The sequence below is a fragment of the Alnus glutinosa genome, chromosome 2 (assembly GCF_958979055.1).
Source record: "Alnus glutinosa chromosome 2, dhAlnGlut1.1, whole genome shotgun sequence".
Lineage (NCBI taxonomy): Eukaryota > Viridiplantae > Streptophyta > Magnoliopsida > Fagales > Betulaceae > Alnus > Alnus glutinosa.
In genome coordinates this window covers 26,912,190-26,929,537 of record NC_084887.1, presented here as the reverse complement: position 1 = coordinate 26,929,537, position 17,348 = coordinate 26,912,190, and the positions used below count along the sequence as shown (strand labels likewise).

The following is a 17,348-nucleotide window of genomic DNA, read 5'->3' as shown; positions in this document are numbered from 1 at the left end:
CATATTAGTTCAAAAGCTATATGTTCTAAATTGCTTAGATCTGCATGCATGTTTAATAATTTTTATTGATTAATTTAGGTGTGATAGTTAATCTTGAAATAACAAAGCTAACAAACTAATTAGAATAACGTTTACAAATAACAAAGTGAAGGGTGGAATGTCGTTTTACGCTTTTTGAATCCTTATCAAAACCATGACCAATTTTGTCAAGCTAAAATAATCAATGAATTATTATTAATTCCTCCCCTGAGATAGAACAAGCTGACCCTAATTATATAAAGACGAATAATTAGCACTAACTAGCTAGCTAGCTAGCTAGAAGATTATATATCCTTCGAATGAACTTGGTCTAAAATGTATGTCACAGATAGAACTTGGTCTAAATCTCCTTCCTATGTTATAAAGTTGCTATCAATGTGCATGTCACTATCCATTGATGGATAAGATGGCCGGTTAGGGCCATACATCATTTTTTATTTTTTTTTGTGATTCAGCCATACATCATAATAATTGGCTGCTTAATGGCAATAAATGTAGATTAATTCAACTAACTAATTAATGCCAAAAAAAAAAAAAAATCAACTAACTAAAAGCAAAAGTTTTTGTTTTATAGCATGGATGACAACTAGGGCGCGCAATGGATATATATATACATATATATACCAATCCTTCCTTTCATTTAAAATTGAATTCATCTATTTTATGATCAAAATTTTATTTTGTTATATATTAAATGGGGTATATAGTGTTATGCTAGCTATTTAAATTTTTTTTTTTGAAGTGATTTAAAATTTTAAAATGACTTGGCACTATGTACATCATGTAGTAACATGTACATTATGAATATAACCCTCGTTTCAATGAACTGATGTGGTAGTGCTATTAGCCTTTAGATTAGTCATTGTTAAAATTAAAAAATCTAAAAACAGATGGACATTACATGCACATCAGCCCAGTAGAATAAAGTATAGTACATAACATTTTTCATACACTATTAAATATATAAAATCTAATATGAACTATGAAATGGATGACTCATGACTCCACAATCCCCTTAATTAATTAGTCTAATAAAAATCGCTATAGATGATTGTTTAGGACTGTAATTTCCCATGATTGTGGTAATTAATTGCTCAGCTCATTTACAAGATTGAACCCAAAAAAAAAAAATTAAAAAAAATGTACTGTTTATATATGCATCTTCAAAATAAACACAATAAAGTTTTACCGTTTCATGAATTTCTCCATCTAGGGAGAGTATTGGTGTATAAGAACTTGTAGAGACCAAAAAGGATCCAACTGATGCATAAATTAAAGAGATACACTGAATCATTCACCCCCTTTCAATTTTGGGATAATTGCACCGTTGGTCCCTGTGGTATACCATAATTATTTTTTACTCCCTATGGTTTAAAAAGTTCATGGGAGGTCCTCGTGATATGCAATAATTACAAATCGATCCCTGGCGTCAAATTCTGTTAAAATTTTTAACAGATTCCGTCAAATGTCACGTCAGCGCCACGTGTCACCAATAAGATGGCGACACGTGTCTACCGTCATAAAAAAATATAAATTTATTAAAAAATAAATAAAAATACTTATTTTTTTATAAAAAAAATTCAAAAAAAAAAAACCAAAAAAAAAAAAGCTGAAGGGGTGGCCTGGCCGCCCCCAGCCACTGGGGGTGGCCGCGCACCACCCCCGGCCACTGGGGGTGGCGCGCGGCCACCCCATGGGCTGGGGGTGGCCTGGCCACCCCCTTTCCCCATTTTTGTTTTTTTCTTTTTTTTCTTTTTTTTTTTTTAAAAAAATAAGTATTTTTTATTTATTTTTTAATAAATTTATATTATTTTATTAAGATTAGACATGTCAGTGCCACGTGTCACCAATAAGATGACGACACGTGGCTCTGACGTGGCATTTGACAGAATCTGTTAAAAATTTTAACAGAATTTGACCCCAGAGATTGATTTGTAATTATTGCATATCAGAAGGACCTCCCATGAACTTTTTAAACCATAGGGAGTGAAAAATAATTATAGTATACCACAAAGACCAACGGTGCAATTATCCCTTCAATTTTCATACACAGTTGCAACTGGGCGGTTGACCGTTGACTTCCCCGTTAATTTTTCATTCCCTCCGTTTCCAAATTTCCCCGTCCCGTTTCTGCCACTACGCGCGCTACAGGTTCAGACTCTCTCAGAGCATGCAATTTCTCATGGGTGAGCTACGTAATTATCGTAAAAGTGGTGGGCTAATTAGTCACCCCGGTATTTCACTTAAAATAACATAAAGTACAGCGATGAAGGGACATAATAATACTAACAAAAACTACTCCCACGCTCATGATTGCGCGTGGATGTTTGCACTTTAGTGAATAATATAAGGTAATCATAATAGCGTGGTAAACAGACGTTATAATGGCGCGTGAGAGAGTGGATTTGGGCAAAATAATGTAAGGAGGTGGGGGCTGGTATGTATATAATTCATGTCCGTATTATGAGAGGGCCTTTCCTCTTTTTCCAACTTTTGCTTTCTCTTCCCTCCCATTTCTCTCTCTCTTTTTGATCTCTGACCTAATTTGTGTTTCTGATCAATATCAACACCACTACCGCCATCACCATCGCCACCAAATTCATCTCTAAATCTTGAAAAGATCCTTCTAGGTCTAGTGGGTCTTCCTCATCATCTAGATCGATCCATATCTTTGTGCCACGGTGCGCCATAGCTAGGACTCATTAACACAAGCACACACATACACAAGAAGTTTTGCAGACTTAGATTTGGAAGCAGGTAGAAGATCAGAAGGAAGAGGTTGGGAGAATTTTGAGAAGCTAGCTAGCTGTGAATTGAACGAGCAACAATGACTCCAGCTAATTTGGCAGGGCAGTTTGGCGATACCACTTACACCAAGGTGTTTGTTGGAGGATTGGCTTGGGAGACGCAGAAGGAGACCATGAAGAAATATTTTGAGCAGTTTGGTGAGATCTTGGAGGCTGTTGTCATCACTGACAAGGCCACTGGAAGATCCAAAGGCTATGGATTTGTATGCTTCTTATCCTCATCTCTTTTACTTTGCTCACATTTCCTTGCATAAGGATTGTGGGATCTCTCTTTGTCGGTAGATCTTGAAGCAAATGAAAGATCTAGTTCTGGGTTTCTCAGACAAATGGAATTACAGAGAAACAAGGAAAAGTATTATTTGATAAATTACTGTAATTCCCATTTCAGGTAACTTTTCGAGAAGCCGAAGCCGCCATGAGAGCTTGTGTTGATGCTGCTCCTGTGATAGATGGCAGGAGGGCTAATTGCAATCTTGCTTCTTTGGGTGTTCAGAGATCCAAACCTTCCACACCAAAGAACGGTATACTACTTTTTTCCTTAATTTTTCCTTCTTTTTGTTTTGTACAATTATATCGAACTATATGGGATTTATCTGAGTTTAGGTTTTTGGCTGATACCATATATCAGATCTGGAAAAAAGTTTCATGAAATCTTCAATTTTACATGTCAAAGATGTTCGTATCTCTTACCATGCACAATTATTCGAAGACGCTGCAAACAAGTTTAGTTGTTATATAACTCTTTACTAATTATTGGTATTAAATTAAAGGCTGTCATGTAATGTAAGATTTTGATCGGCCATTCGAAAATATTCTGTTTGAGCACACTTATATACATATAAACTGTAAAAGGCAGCATGAATATTCTTCCAACTGGAAAGTTCAACTCTCTGCCTTCCATGTGAGAATTCCTTTACATTCCACAAAAGTATATGGAAGAAGCTGTCTTTCACTACATGCAAACCACCCACCCAGTCCGGCCACTTTTTCAAAATGTCCTGTCACTTCTCAAATTTTATTCATCGAAATGATATTTGTCATGAACCATTTCTCATACAGTACTGTATACAAAACAACAATATTCATGCTAACACACACACACACACACATATATATATATATATACTACTTCACCATTATGCATTTTCTTTCTCTCTTTTTTCTTCTTCTTCTCCATCATGCATTTTCTTTTCTTTAATTTTTTCTTCTTCTTCTTCTTTAAGATCGAAATTAATTTTTATCATCAGGTGTGTATTAAGTATATTATAATGAATTGGACAGGAGGAGCAGGCAGGAACTTTAGGGTAATGGGCTCCTTTCAGACGGGGTTCGGAGGGGGAGTGGGAACAGCTTTTCCTTCAGCAGCATCCTTCCCTCATTATGCCATCCAACAAGGAGTACCTTACAATCTTTACGGGTATGAATGTGCCTTTTATTTATAACTCTTTATACATACATACATATGTACGTCTGTATGTATTATAACTCTTCTCTCTTGCATGTGCATATATATACATGGGAAAGGGCATGTGCGCGCATTGCCACCCAACCTCATTAAACTAGGCTTATGATCAAGCATGCTAGCTCATCCATCACGCTAGCTAGTACTCCTTCATAGACTCTCTCTCTCTCTCTCTCTCTCTCATAAACACACAAGAACGCACGCCTTCTGCTTGAACCAACTTTAACACGCTTTTACATATATATATATATATATATATATATAATGTTGTAGCTAGCAACGATAGCATGCATGCACATAAGCGACATGACATCCATTTGCTCGTTCATGCCAGCATCACACGTACGTACATATGCACATTAATGTAACAAAGAAACACGTAGAGAACAACATGCATGTGCGGCTGTACCTAGAACCCTAGACAGTCACATTATGAAATCTGTTTAAGCATGCGTACCTGCAAACATGCATGCGTGTTACTGATGATGATCATGCCCCGGCCATCTCGTTTGTAATTTTGCGTTACTTTTATTTCACGATCTTCAAATTCTAACGTTTTTCTTTTCTCATTTCTCTGATCTCTATTTCAGGTACTCTCCGTACTCGCCAGATTACAGTTACCCTACGGTTTGTACAAATTCACCTTTTTCTTTATTTATATACACAATACCTATTTCTTACTGCTTAGGATCCGTCTGGCAGGAAGCCTACTTTTCAGGAGACAAATAATTAATTACCTTTTGACTTCAAAGTGACACACACACACACAAATAACAAGGAATCTCCGTAATTTTCTTTATCAGAATAAAATATGGCATGCATACTAATATATATCTAAATTAAAAGAACCCTTTAACTATTTTTATGTCTCAAATCCTACTGGTGAAGTATAGCCAGACCATGTCTGATTTAAAAAGAAGGTTTTTTTAAAAAAATAATAATAATAATAATAATAATAATAATTTCATCTATAAAATCTATAACTAAATGAGTTGCTTAAAATTATAATTTATGATATCTGATTTAAAAAGAAGAAAGATGAACATTTTATTGGCTCAAACTGCTAATATATTAAAGGATTTTTTTTTTCCTTTTCTACAAGATCGTAGGATCATGTTATAAGATATATCTTCCTAGTGAGTAAATTAAAGTCTTCTGATCAAGTGGGGACATTTTGCCTGTCGACCAAGCAGGCCAAAATTGGTCAGACAGTTTTGGACCAAAAGGAAATAATTTCGGATGAATATTCTTTTCTTTTTCTTTTTCTGTTAATTTGTCATTTTATGGATTCATGCAGTTTATACATATAGTTAATGAGTCTTTTCGACGACATAAATTTCACAGAGCTATTTTTTATCTTTCAAGTTAATTGGTGACACTTAGGTTCAACATCAATTAATTCCAATCAATCCATCATTGCCCCAAGGTTTTAATTATTTTCCAACCACCATGTCCAGCCACAATGTTGAAGTTAATTTAAAACCATTACTATAACAACCGAGATGTAGCAACCAAAAGGGCCAAGGGACAAGCATACATACATACATACATATATATATATATTTAACATTTTTTTTTAACCTGATTTCTTATTTTTAGATATCTAAATTCATAATGTTCGATATATATATATATAGACTGTACACGATTAAGTTTTTTCTCCTTGGTTAAAATGCAACGAAGAATTAAAAAAAAAAATTAAAAATTAAAAAAATTAAAAAAAAAAAAAAAAAGAAAAAAAAAAAGAAAGAAAGTGAGAAAAATGTATAATTCCTACTTTTGCGTCCGTAAAGATTCTACCCAAGAGAGAAAGCTAGTGGGCATCGACTGAATGAATACTGAATAGTGTAATTTACGAAGTCGAAGAATGAAGGAGATGGTCAAAGCTAGCTAGCTAGCATTCTTGGCCAATTGTCTCTTCTGTCTTCTTTATACATTTTGAACAGCACATTTGGGGTCCACTCTCTCAGTAACACTTTCACGGTCTTCCAAAAATCCACTGACCACTGTACACCCAAAAATTTTTGTCCGTCAATGCTATGATTTGACTGGCATATAACGAAACACAACACCAGTGTTTTTTACTTCGTACGTTGCTACCAATCCGACATATATATATATATATATATATATATATATATATATATATATATATATATATATATATATATATATATATATATATATATATAATCTCTCAGGTGGTACAGTGTAAAGGAAAATAAATAAAGAAATAAATTCACGTACGTTTTTATACTTCGTACGTGCCATATACGTAACTCGATTTCGAACGTACACATGATTTTGTGCATGCAATTAATGACCCCTATTTGTTATGGCACAGAGCTACTATAGCGTGTATGGAGGTACATCAGCCCAATTTCCCATGTATGGAACGGGGCCAGGGGGGATGATGACCGGTGCGGCGGCGGCGGCGTCGTTCTACCCATATCTCCAGTTTGGGGAAGGGAGTGGTACCGGAACAGCCACCGGATATAGTTCTGGGCAGGGTTACGGTGTCAATTACCCACACCAGCTGTTTCAGTATCCGGCCATCAACTCAACCGGAGGGTACCCGCAGCACTATGGTGCACCCATGTCTCTTGCACCCACGCCTGCCTTGCAATCAGGTTTGTACATCATAAAACAGCTTCTGCTTCTTGGATTAGTATTAATTATTATTTTTCTCAAAATATATATATGATCTAGCATTATACATATTACGAAAAAGAAGTAGCAGAAATTAATTATGTCCATGATCGGGTTTAGCCTTTAGAGTTTCTGAATAGATCGAATTAATTTCAGTGTTCAAATGGCTTCTAAAAACTATTAACTTTTTGGTAAATGTGTGACTCACTAAGAACTAACACAAAGCTAGATTTCACAGTCTTGACGGCATGTAGTCAATTGTGATAACCTTTAATTTATGTTTACTAGAAAATGATTTTAAAAACATTTTTCCCCATTGCTAGAGCTTCCCGGAAGCAATGGCTAAATCTGAACCATTGAAAAAATTACAACTAATTTTAAATCCAAATCCCTGTCTAGCCAGCTCGGCAAAGATCCTATGGGTGACAATTAATTGCGACACCTTATCGATCGTGTATCATATGCCATGCTAGATGTTTAATTCCCCGATATTGACATTGTTAAATCATTACATATTTAAAAAGTTTAAGTGAAACTCTCGTTGATAATACTGATGTCTAACACGTAAAATATTTAGTTGAAATAAAGAGGTAAATGACCATGGTTCATTTAGTTTATATTCTAAAAAAGTTATAAAAGTTAAGTTAATTATTTCAAATTGATTTCGTTTTAATTGATTCAAAAGAGTTACTAATATCTTTGACAGTGTGTTTTGCTGTGCCTCAGGCGTGACCGTGGCTCTTCATGCACCAATTCCCCATCGCTAGAGATTCATCTCTCTCAATCTAGCTAGCTACATCAAGCTTCTCAGCTGCTTCTTGAAGTCTCTATTCAAAGTACCTTTGGCCCTAACCATGGTTCTCTCTGTCTCTCTCTCTCTCTCACTCTCTGTGTCTAACACGAGCCCATTCTTGTCATTTTGGATGGGCTTTTGCACACATCTCTATGGCCCCCAATAGGGGCCAAGAAATCACCTCCAGAAATATTGGAGGGTCATGCATTTTTCCCCCTTTGCATCTTTTTGAAAGAAGGGTTCCTTGAAAGAGAACCAAAGCATGTGTGTAACACACCAACTCAAAGCTATTGGGATTAGCTAAAAGTTGGGAAATAGTTTTTCGATTCTTGGCCATGCATGGAAAGGCCAAGCAAAAAAGAAACTACCTTTGTAACTTCAGCCCAGGAAAGGCTAAGCAACAAAAAAAAAAAAAAAACACATGGTTTGCAAAAAAATTGTACATTGAACAGCTCATGATCATGATACAGCGAGCCCCTCACTCTTGGAAATTAAGTTTTGGAATGGTTAATCCCTCCAACAATTCAGCTAATCACCTCTAGATGAATTAGAGGGAGTTTTAGCAAAATCAGGGGCATGGAAAATGCCCCCAACTTTTTTGTCTGTTAACATGTAGTCTTAGGATTTTAGGGCTAGGACCAGTCATGTCTTTAAAAATGTTTTTAATTACCAACTGCACTTCAACTTTCACATGGTGCATTTAATTAACCAACCATCTTCCCTTAGGGTAAGGGGAGGCAATCACTAATTACTCTTGTTTTTTTTTTTTAAATTTTGTAAATTCATTTTGTGGCTAAACATGGCAGTTTTGGCCCACATTTGACTAAACTTTAGGAGGGATAGTGTTTGTTTTTGAAAAAAAAACATGCATTTTTAGATTTTAATATAGTTCATCATCCTTTTGAGACTCCATCATGGATGTGGAGCTCAAAGCATCTGCATGTGACCCAAAGGGAGATATTTTGGTTCCCTTGGGTTCTTCTCCACTAACCCTGCACCAACCATGGTTAGGACTTAGGTCAACCTCGTCACTCTCTCCCTCCCTCTTTCATCATCATCATCACCACCATCCTCTCTCTCTCTCTCTCTCTCTCCCTCTCTCTCTCTCTCTCTCTCTCTCTCTCTCTCTCTCTCTCTCTCTCTCTACGACTTTTACTTGGAGATGGAACTTGATACTCTTTAATTAATTATATGTATAAGCTCCTATGGATTGGATTGTAATTAGAGATGCTACTTAGGACAACTAAGACTCATTCTCCATCCACGCATGCAGCTGGTTGAGAATGGGTGTGATGCTTAATTCTACTATGCTTTTAATTTGAGACTGTTATGCTTACTTCTACCACTCCTTAATTTCTCTAATGATAAACAAAATTTGATGTTCCTGAAGTTGAAATTTTTTTGACTAGTTGATGAGTTGGTATGCAAATATGTATGATCGAGAATTATTTTGAGCTCCTATTGATGCTTGCTGAACACAATTTAGCGTGTAAGTTTTTGGTCTTTTAGCCCCAACTCATTAAGCAGAACCGTTTATGCAAAATTAGCATCTTAGCATTTCCTACAAGCAGGAAAATTAGTATCTTTTTGCTAACGTGCCAATATATATATGCTTAAATAAGAGTGGATTTTTGCTACTACTATAACCCAACGTGACACCACTGGAGTGTTGGGAAAGGAGGTAGAAGAAATACACAAGAACAAATACAAAACAAACACACAAGAACCGCAAGTTTACATGCTTCGCCCAAACTAGGGTTACATCCACAGACTTGCTGCAGTTTTCACTATAAAATACAGATACCGAGAGGTTTACAACAAATATGTATGTGCCGTCCTGTTCATCTCTAACTAGCTAGGGTCACTAGGGCTATAGATCCAAAGGTCAAATATTGAAACTACAATTTTCTATAAAATTGCCGCAAACTCGCTCGAGCTAGTGTTGAGCAAGGATCATGCAAAGTTTTTTGCATGCTGCTCGCTCAACGGTTGAGCGAGATTTGAGCGAAGTTCCTATATTTTGCTTACTAGAGCGATGGTTGATCGAGCAAGTGTCGAGCAAAGTTTCTGTCTTCGCCCGTAGACCTCTCGCGAGCTCCACATAACCCAACATTAATCTCCCACTTGGAAACTGATCTCACCGCAGTACCAAACTCCACATATCCCCATAATATAACGAGCTAGCAATGCAGCAACTCTCTCCTTTGTCTTCAGACTCGAAGACCAACTGTAGCTGAACTAAGATTCAGCTTTTCAATGGTAAATGCATTGGTCAACATATCTGTAGGATTTGTCTCTTGGGTCAATCTTCTCCAAAGGGAAGTATCAATCTCGCAAGAGTGAGCGAGTGAAGTAGTACTTGATGTCAATGTGTTTGGTCCTCAAATGAAAGGCTAAGTTCTTGGCAAGATGGATTGCACTCTAGCTGTCACTGAATAGCCTGCAATGGTTTTGCTCTTACATGTTAAATCACCACTTATCCTAAAAGCTTAAGCTGATAGGAAGAGGTAAATTTAATCACTTAATCAATACTTTAACACTCTCCCTCACGTGTGGGCTCAGACTTTCTTTTGATAGATGAAGCCCAACACGTGGAATATTTAATTGAAACAAGAGGTAAATGATGGAGTCAATGTTCAAACTCAAGACCTTTGGCTTTGAACATTGACTCCGATACCATGTTAAATCACCACTTATCCTAAAAGCTTAAGCTGATAGAAAGAGGTAAATTTAATCACTTAATCAATACTTTAACATTACCCAACTCTTTCAAAGACCCTTTAACCATACTATATATTTCCTTGAACGCTTTTGTAGCCACAACATACTCTCTGCCTCTGTCATGGAGATGGTCACATTTTTTATTGAGACCCAACTTACCGCTACACTACCCAACGACAACATAAACACATATCTTGTAGTGCTCTTCCTACTTTCAATGTCTCCTGTCAAATCATAGGGTTTGTTTGGCAAATAATAGAACAAAACAGAGTAGTGAGTTGTTAGTTTTGGAATTAGCTAGTAAAAAGTGATGATGTGATATAAAATAAAAAGAATTTGTATAAAAAAGTGAAAAAGTTTTGTATTGTAGTAAATTTTTTTATTTGAATAATAATAAAAAATTATTGATGTGATATAAAAAATGAAAAAAGTGAGAATGTTTTGATATTGATTGTTATTGAAAAATGTAAAAATAAAATAAAATAAATATGAATAGTAACTTGCATTATTCTGTAATGTTTTGTAACTTAACAAACAAACCCATAGCTTCCCAATACTCCTTGCCTGAATTGCTCGTAAATTTGCTGACAACTCCCACTACATGAGCAATGTCAGACCTCGTACATATCATGGCATAAATTAAGTTGCCTACAGCTAACGCATATAGCACTCTAGTCATGTAGACACTCTTCCTCTGTTGATCCTTTGAACGTTTGAAGTGACTTGCTAGCTAGGGATGTGCTCTGGTTTAGCACCTTGCATTTGAACCTCCTTTGAACTTTGTCAACATACTAGGCCTATAATAACTTCAGCTTTCTGTTCACATTGTTCCGGTTGATCCGCATACTTAGGATTTGTTTTGTAGCCCCCTGTTGAGGGCTACTTCTTAGGACTCAAGAAGACCCACATTCAGTTTAAGATCAAGAGAGGGCCCAACGCAAAGGGGGTGCCTCAAGCACAAGTCAACGGGCCAACAAATAGGAGGCCTATCTCAAAAAAATAGACCATTAAGAAATTGTTTTCACATAGCCGCACAACAATAGAGCCCTTGGATGAATGCAATCCCATAGAAGAACAACATTGACGAAAGCCTAAGATCAATGTTGCACGGTCAAAAGACCATTGAACGACCACGATCCCGCCAAACGATGCAAGCAAAAGCCTATGGCCTGTAGGTGATCAAAGTGCAATTGCTGAGAACCCGTGATGCAGGTAACCTATTACGACTGAAAATCTGCGAATTTGGCTCCCAAAATACTATTCCCGATAATTTATGGCTTTCATTACATTGAGCAATTGGATAGTATATGGTTATAATCTACCCTACATCAGATTATATCAGGCAATCAGCCAATATATTGTCATGTATTATCAGAATCTAGAGATTCAGAAGTGAAATAAGGAAGAAAAGAAGAACTAGAGTAAAGAAGCTTTGAGATTGTAGAAATGAATATCTGGATTGATTAACTTGTGTTCGAATACAAAAGTCTTCTATATTTATACAAGAATGGAACTAATAATAAGATTACACGTGTATAACAAACAAGCTAACTAAACAAACTGCTTAACAATTTGCTTAACAGTTTAAACAGAAACTGTTTATTATCTAATAGGCCCCCTCAAGATGAATGGAATAAATCAAGAACATTCATCTTGGAAAGCAGCCCTTGAAAAACTGGTCGGTGAAGAGCTTTTGTCATGAGGTCTGCAAGTTGATGAGCAGATTTCACATGAAGGGTCCGAATGATGCCTTGGTCAATCTTTTCCCGAACAATATGACAGTCTAATTCAATGTGTTTCGTACACTCGTGATAGACGGGGTTGGCTGCAATGTGTATAGCAACCTGACTATCACAGAAAACTAAAGCTGCATCAGGATGAGGAAGCTGTAAATCCCGAAGAAGAGCAAGAAGCCAAGTGATCTCACATGTGACAGCAGCCATTGACCTATACTCAGCTTCAGCAGGTGAAACGGTGTGCTGCTTCTTAGACTTCCATGACACCAAAGAGTCTCCAAGAAACACACAAAATCCAGTAACCGAACGACGAGTGTCAGGACAACCCGCCCAGTCCGAATCACAAAAAGCTTTCAGCTTGAGATCAGAAGCAGATGGAAAGAAAATACCCTGTCCAGGAGAAGACTTTAAATATCTAAGTACCCGAGAAGCATCGTCCATATGTGGCTTACGGGGAGAGTCCATAAATTGACTCAACATCTGAACAGAAAAAGACAAATCAGGTCTAGTGATGGTTAAGTAAACTAGGCGACCAACCAATCGTCTATAGCTGGAAGGATCAGATAATAATTCACCATCAGACCTAGACAGTTTAATGTTAGGATCCATGGGAAAGAGAACTGGTTTAGCACCCAAAACACCAGAATCTTCCAGGATGTCCAGTGCATACTTGCGTTGTGAAACAACAATACCTTTATCACTGCGAGCAACCTCCAATCCAAGGAAATATTTGAGAGGACCAAGATCCTTAAGACTGAAAACACTATGAAGAAACACAGTAAAAGCTGAAACTGCAGAAATATCATTGCTTGCGATGACAATGTCATCAACATACACAAGCAAAGCTATGAAAGAAGAACCCTGTGATCTAGTAAATAAAGAGTAATCAGCCTTGGATTGAATAAATCCATGAGAAATCAAAGTAGAAGAAAACTTGGCAAACCATTTCCTAGATGCTTGCTTAAGCCCATACAAAGATTTCTGCAACTTACACACTTTGGTAGCACCCTTGCTGTCAAATCCGGGAGGAAGAGTCATATAAATATCTTCTTCCAAATCACCATGGAGAAAGGCATTATTGACGTCCAGCTGGTGTAAATGTCATTTCTTAGCTGCAGCAAGTGCTAAAAGACACCGAACAGTGGTAAGTTTTGCAACAGGAGAAAAAGTATCACTATAATCTAACCCTTCACATTGGGTGTATCCTTTTGCTACCAACCTAGCCTTATATCGTTCTACCTCACCATTAGCCTTAAGTTTTACCTTGTATACCCATTTACATCCAATAGGACGTTTGTTGGGAGGAAGATCAGTAAGGAGCCAAGTATGTTTGGCCTCAAGTTCAAGAATTTCAGCTGCCATTGCTTCACGCCAGTGAGAAAATTTCACAGCTTGATGAAAAAACTTAGGTTCAAAGTGGGTTGAAACAGAGAGACAAAAATGTTTATATGAATGAGAAAGAGAGTTATAATCAAGAACAGAGGAGAGATCATATTGTTTACCTGAAAATGATCTTGTAGAACGAGTTGGAATTTGAGTTTGAGCAGCAAGGTTACAATGATAATTCTGTAAGTATCCGGGTGGATGGCGAAGTCTAGTGGATTTTCTGATAGGAGGGAATGAACTTGAATGTGGAATAATGGATGTAGGAACAGAGTTAGAATTAGAAGAAATAAAAGACTCAGATGAATATCTAGCAGAATCAGAATTAGAAGAATCAGAAATTGGTTTTGGAAGAACAAGATAGCCATCAGAATTAAAAGTAGTAAGTGAAGAAGCAAAAGGAAAAACAGTCTCATGAAAAACAACATCACGAGATACAAAAACAGATTTGGTTACTAAATCGAACAGTTTGTAACCTTTTGAATTAGGAGGATATCCAATGAAAACACATGGTTTAGCACGGGCATTAAATTTTGACCGATTACGAGTAAGTGTGGAAGAATAACATAAACAACCAAACACTTTTAAATGATGATAAGAAGGAGGTTTAGAAAACAGTAAATGATAAGGAGATTTATTAAAAAGATTTGGAGTAGGGATCCTATTGATTATATGAGCTGCAGTTAACACACAATCACCCCAGAAATTTAAAGGTAAATGTGATTGGAATCTTAAGGCACGGGCAACATTAAGAAGATGTTGATGTTTTCTCTCCACAACAGAATTTTGTTGTGGAGTCTCAACACAACTTAGTTGATGAGAAATCCCTTTAGAAGAATAAAAATCAGTCATAGAAAATTCATGACCATGACCAGATCGTATGATTTTAATTCTGACTTGAAATTGAGTTTTGATGAGTTGATAAAAAGTTTGAAGCAAAGATCGAACTTGAGACTTAGAATGGAACAAATAAATCCAAGTAAAACGACTAAAGTCATCAACTATAGTAAGAAAATAAGAACTTCCATTTATTGAAGAAACCGAGAAGGGTCCCCAAATATCTACATGAATCATTTCAAAAATGGAAGCAGAAACAGAGGTACTTATTGGAAAGCTAAGTCGATGTTGTCGAGCCAACGGACAAACAGTACAAACATCATTGTTTTTACAGGGAATATCAGGAAGAAAATCATGAAGCAAAGACATACGTGATTGAGACAAATGTCCCAATCGAAAATGCCAAATATCTGAGGAAACATCTTTGACATTATTGGAAACTAAAGCAGAAATAAAAGGTGATACAGGAGTGGAAATTGAACCCTTGGATACTTGCAGATGAAATAATCCACCAAGCTCTCTACCGAGTCCAATCGTCCTCCAAGTGTGCAAGTTCTGTATAAAACAGAAACCAGCAAGAAATATAAGGCAACAATTTTCATTCTTGATCAATTTGCTAGCAGAGATGAGATTAAAAGAGAATGAAGGGACACAAAGAACATTTGTAAGAATTAAATGTTTAGAGATTCGAATAGTACCAATATGTGTAACCTCAGCAAAAGAACCATTTGGAAGTTTAACTCGAAGAGAAACAAGGGCAGTAATAGATGTAAAAAAAGAAACAGAGCATACCATGTGATCGGTAGCTCCTGTGTCTATGATCCAAGTATGACGAAAGGATTGAAGTTTAACATGTGCAGAACATGAAAAAACAGAATACTTCTTATCTAAAGGAAAAGAAGTATAAGAAGTATTTAGGTTACCTGCCATATTTGAAAAAATATGGTCCTGAGGAGGAGCTACTGTGGAAGAAGATGCACCAGCTGGAGCGGAAGTGGAAGATGAAATCTCATGCGGTTTGAGCAAGGCCAGCAACTGTTGACATTGTTCCTGAGTCACAGACAGCTGCACTGGATCAGAAGGCTGAATAGTACTCTGAACTTGATGAGCAGAGAAATGCGGAGTATTGTGAGCAGAACCAACAGGATGCGGTTTATTAAACTTGTAACAAGGCGGATAGCCATGGAGCTTGTAGCACTTATCAACCAAATGTCCTAGAAGACCACAGTGCGTACAAAGCGGCCTTTCTTTACGAAAAGTAGCCTGCTTAGGATGAGCTGATGCAGACGATTCGACCTTAGACAACATAGCAACCGAATCATGATTAAGTGAAGGAGCACACAATTCTCGTTGCCTTTCTTCTTGGATCACCAAAGAAAAAACCTTATTAATAGGAGGCAACGGATCAGCTAACAGAATCTGACCACGAACATTAGCAAAGGACTCATGTAATCCCATAAGGAAATGAAAAACGTACTCCTGGTGGTGATGATCAACCAAAACTTTCGAACCTCCACAAGTACAGTTAGAAATTGGGCGAAAACTCAATAGTTCGTCCCAAAGACCCTTGAGCTGAGTGTAATAAGCACTCACAGAATTACTTCCTTGTGTAAGAGATGAAATCCTCTTTTGCAATTGAAAAATCCGAGGACCATTACTTTGAGAAAATCTTTCTTGCAAATTAGACCACATAGCCGAAGCAAAATCAACAAAAATCACACTATTCGCAATTTCAGGAGAAACGGAATTCAAGATCCAAGACAATACCATTGTATTGCAGCGTGTCCAAATAAGAAATGATGAATCAGTAGAAGATGGTTTAGGAATAGTACCGTCAATGAATCCGAGCTTATTCTTGGCAGTTAGAGCCATTTCCATGGATCGCTGCCATGTGTTGTAGTTATCGCCATTTAGGGTTTGAGAAACCAGCACCGCACTAGGACTGTCGCCATGGTGAAGAAAGAAAGGGCTCGAGAAATTTTCATTGGAGAGAAAACCAGAGTTAGCAGAAGAATCACTCATTGTTGAGTGCTCTGATACCATATCAGAATCTAGAGATTCAGAAGTGAAATAAGGAAGAAAAGAAGAACTAGAGTAAAGAAGCTTTGAGATTGTAGAAATGAATATCTGGATTGATTAACTTGTGTTCGAATACAAAAGTCTTCTATATTTATACAAGAATTGAACTAATAATAAGATTACACGTGTATAACAAACAAGCTAACTAAACAAACTGCTTAACAATCTGCTTAACAGTTTAAACAGAAACTGTTTATTATCTAATATGTATCCCAATTTAGATTATATTAGGCAATTAATTGGACAATATATGGTCATGTACCTTGCATCACATTATATCAGGCAATTGGCCAATAAACGGTCCTTACCCAGATCAAATTATATTGGGCAATTAGTCTATATACGACCATGTACCCAAATAAGAGTATATTGGACAATTGGCAAGAATATGGCCATGTACCCCAGATCAAATTATGTTAAAAAAATTGGTCAGAATGCAGCCATAAACCCCAAATCAGATTCTATTGGACAATTGGCGGATAAATTGTCGTGTACGTCAAAGCACCCTTTGCTTGGGTAGCCAACCAAAGGAGATCGAACGGACAGCCAAAACAGGGCTCAAATGAAGAGTGCAAGCTAAGAGTTGTAAAACAGAAGTCCCTTCAACATTTAAGACAGTCACGTGATCACCTTCCCCAATAGACTAAGCCCTGTTTGAAATTTCACTCCCCCTCTCCTTCCCTTATTTTCATTTTCTCCAAAAAAAAAAAAAAAAACACAAACTTTAAAACATTATGAACTTTTTTCACTTTTTATTTGACTTCTAACACTTTTTTATTATTATTTAAATAAAAAAACCCACTACAATACAATTTTTTTTTTTTTACTTTTCCATATAAATT

The 17,348-nt window shown here is 36.6% G+C and overlaps 2 protein-coding genes across 3 annotated transcripts; one reads left to right on the top strand and one right to left on the bottom strand.

Annotated features, from left to right (window-relative positions):
- Positions 1–2,507: 2,507 nt before the first annotated feature.
- Positions 2,508–9,095, top strand: LOC133862073 (uncharacterized). Of its 2 annotated transcripts, none has more exons than XM_062297935.1 (6): positions 2,508–3,049; positions 3,235–3,367; positions 4,128–4,263; positions 4,899–4,935; positions 6,653–6,938; positions 7,684–9,095. In XM_062297935.1, exons 1-6 carry the CDS (start codon positions 2,867–2,869, stop codon positions 7,722–7,724), a joined length of 816 nt encoding a protein of 271 aa, XP_062153919.1. In that variant the 5' UTR covers positions 2,508–2,866; the 3' UTR covers positions 7,725–9,095. The 2 variants fall into 2 exon arrangements, with proteins under 2 accessions (XP_062153919.1, XP_062153920.1); XM_062297936.1 differs by having other exon boundaries at positions 7,664–9,095.
- Positions 9,096–12,090: 2,995 nt separating this feature from the next.
- Positions 12,091–13,245, bottom strand: LOC133860429 (uncharacterized mitochondrial protein AtMg00810-like). Its single transcript, XM_062296040.1, has one exon. The coding sequence runs from the start codon at positions 13,243–13,245 to the stop codon at positions 12,091–12,093; it is 1,155 nt and encodes a 384-aa protein (XP_062152024.1).
- Between the last annotated feature and the right edge of the window lie 4,103 nt (positions 13,246–17,348).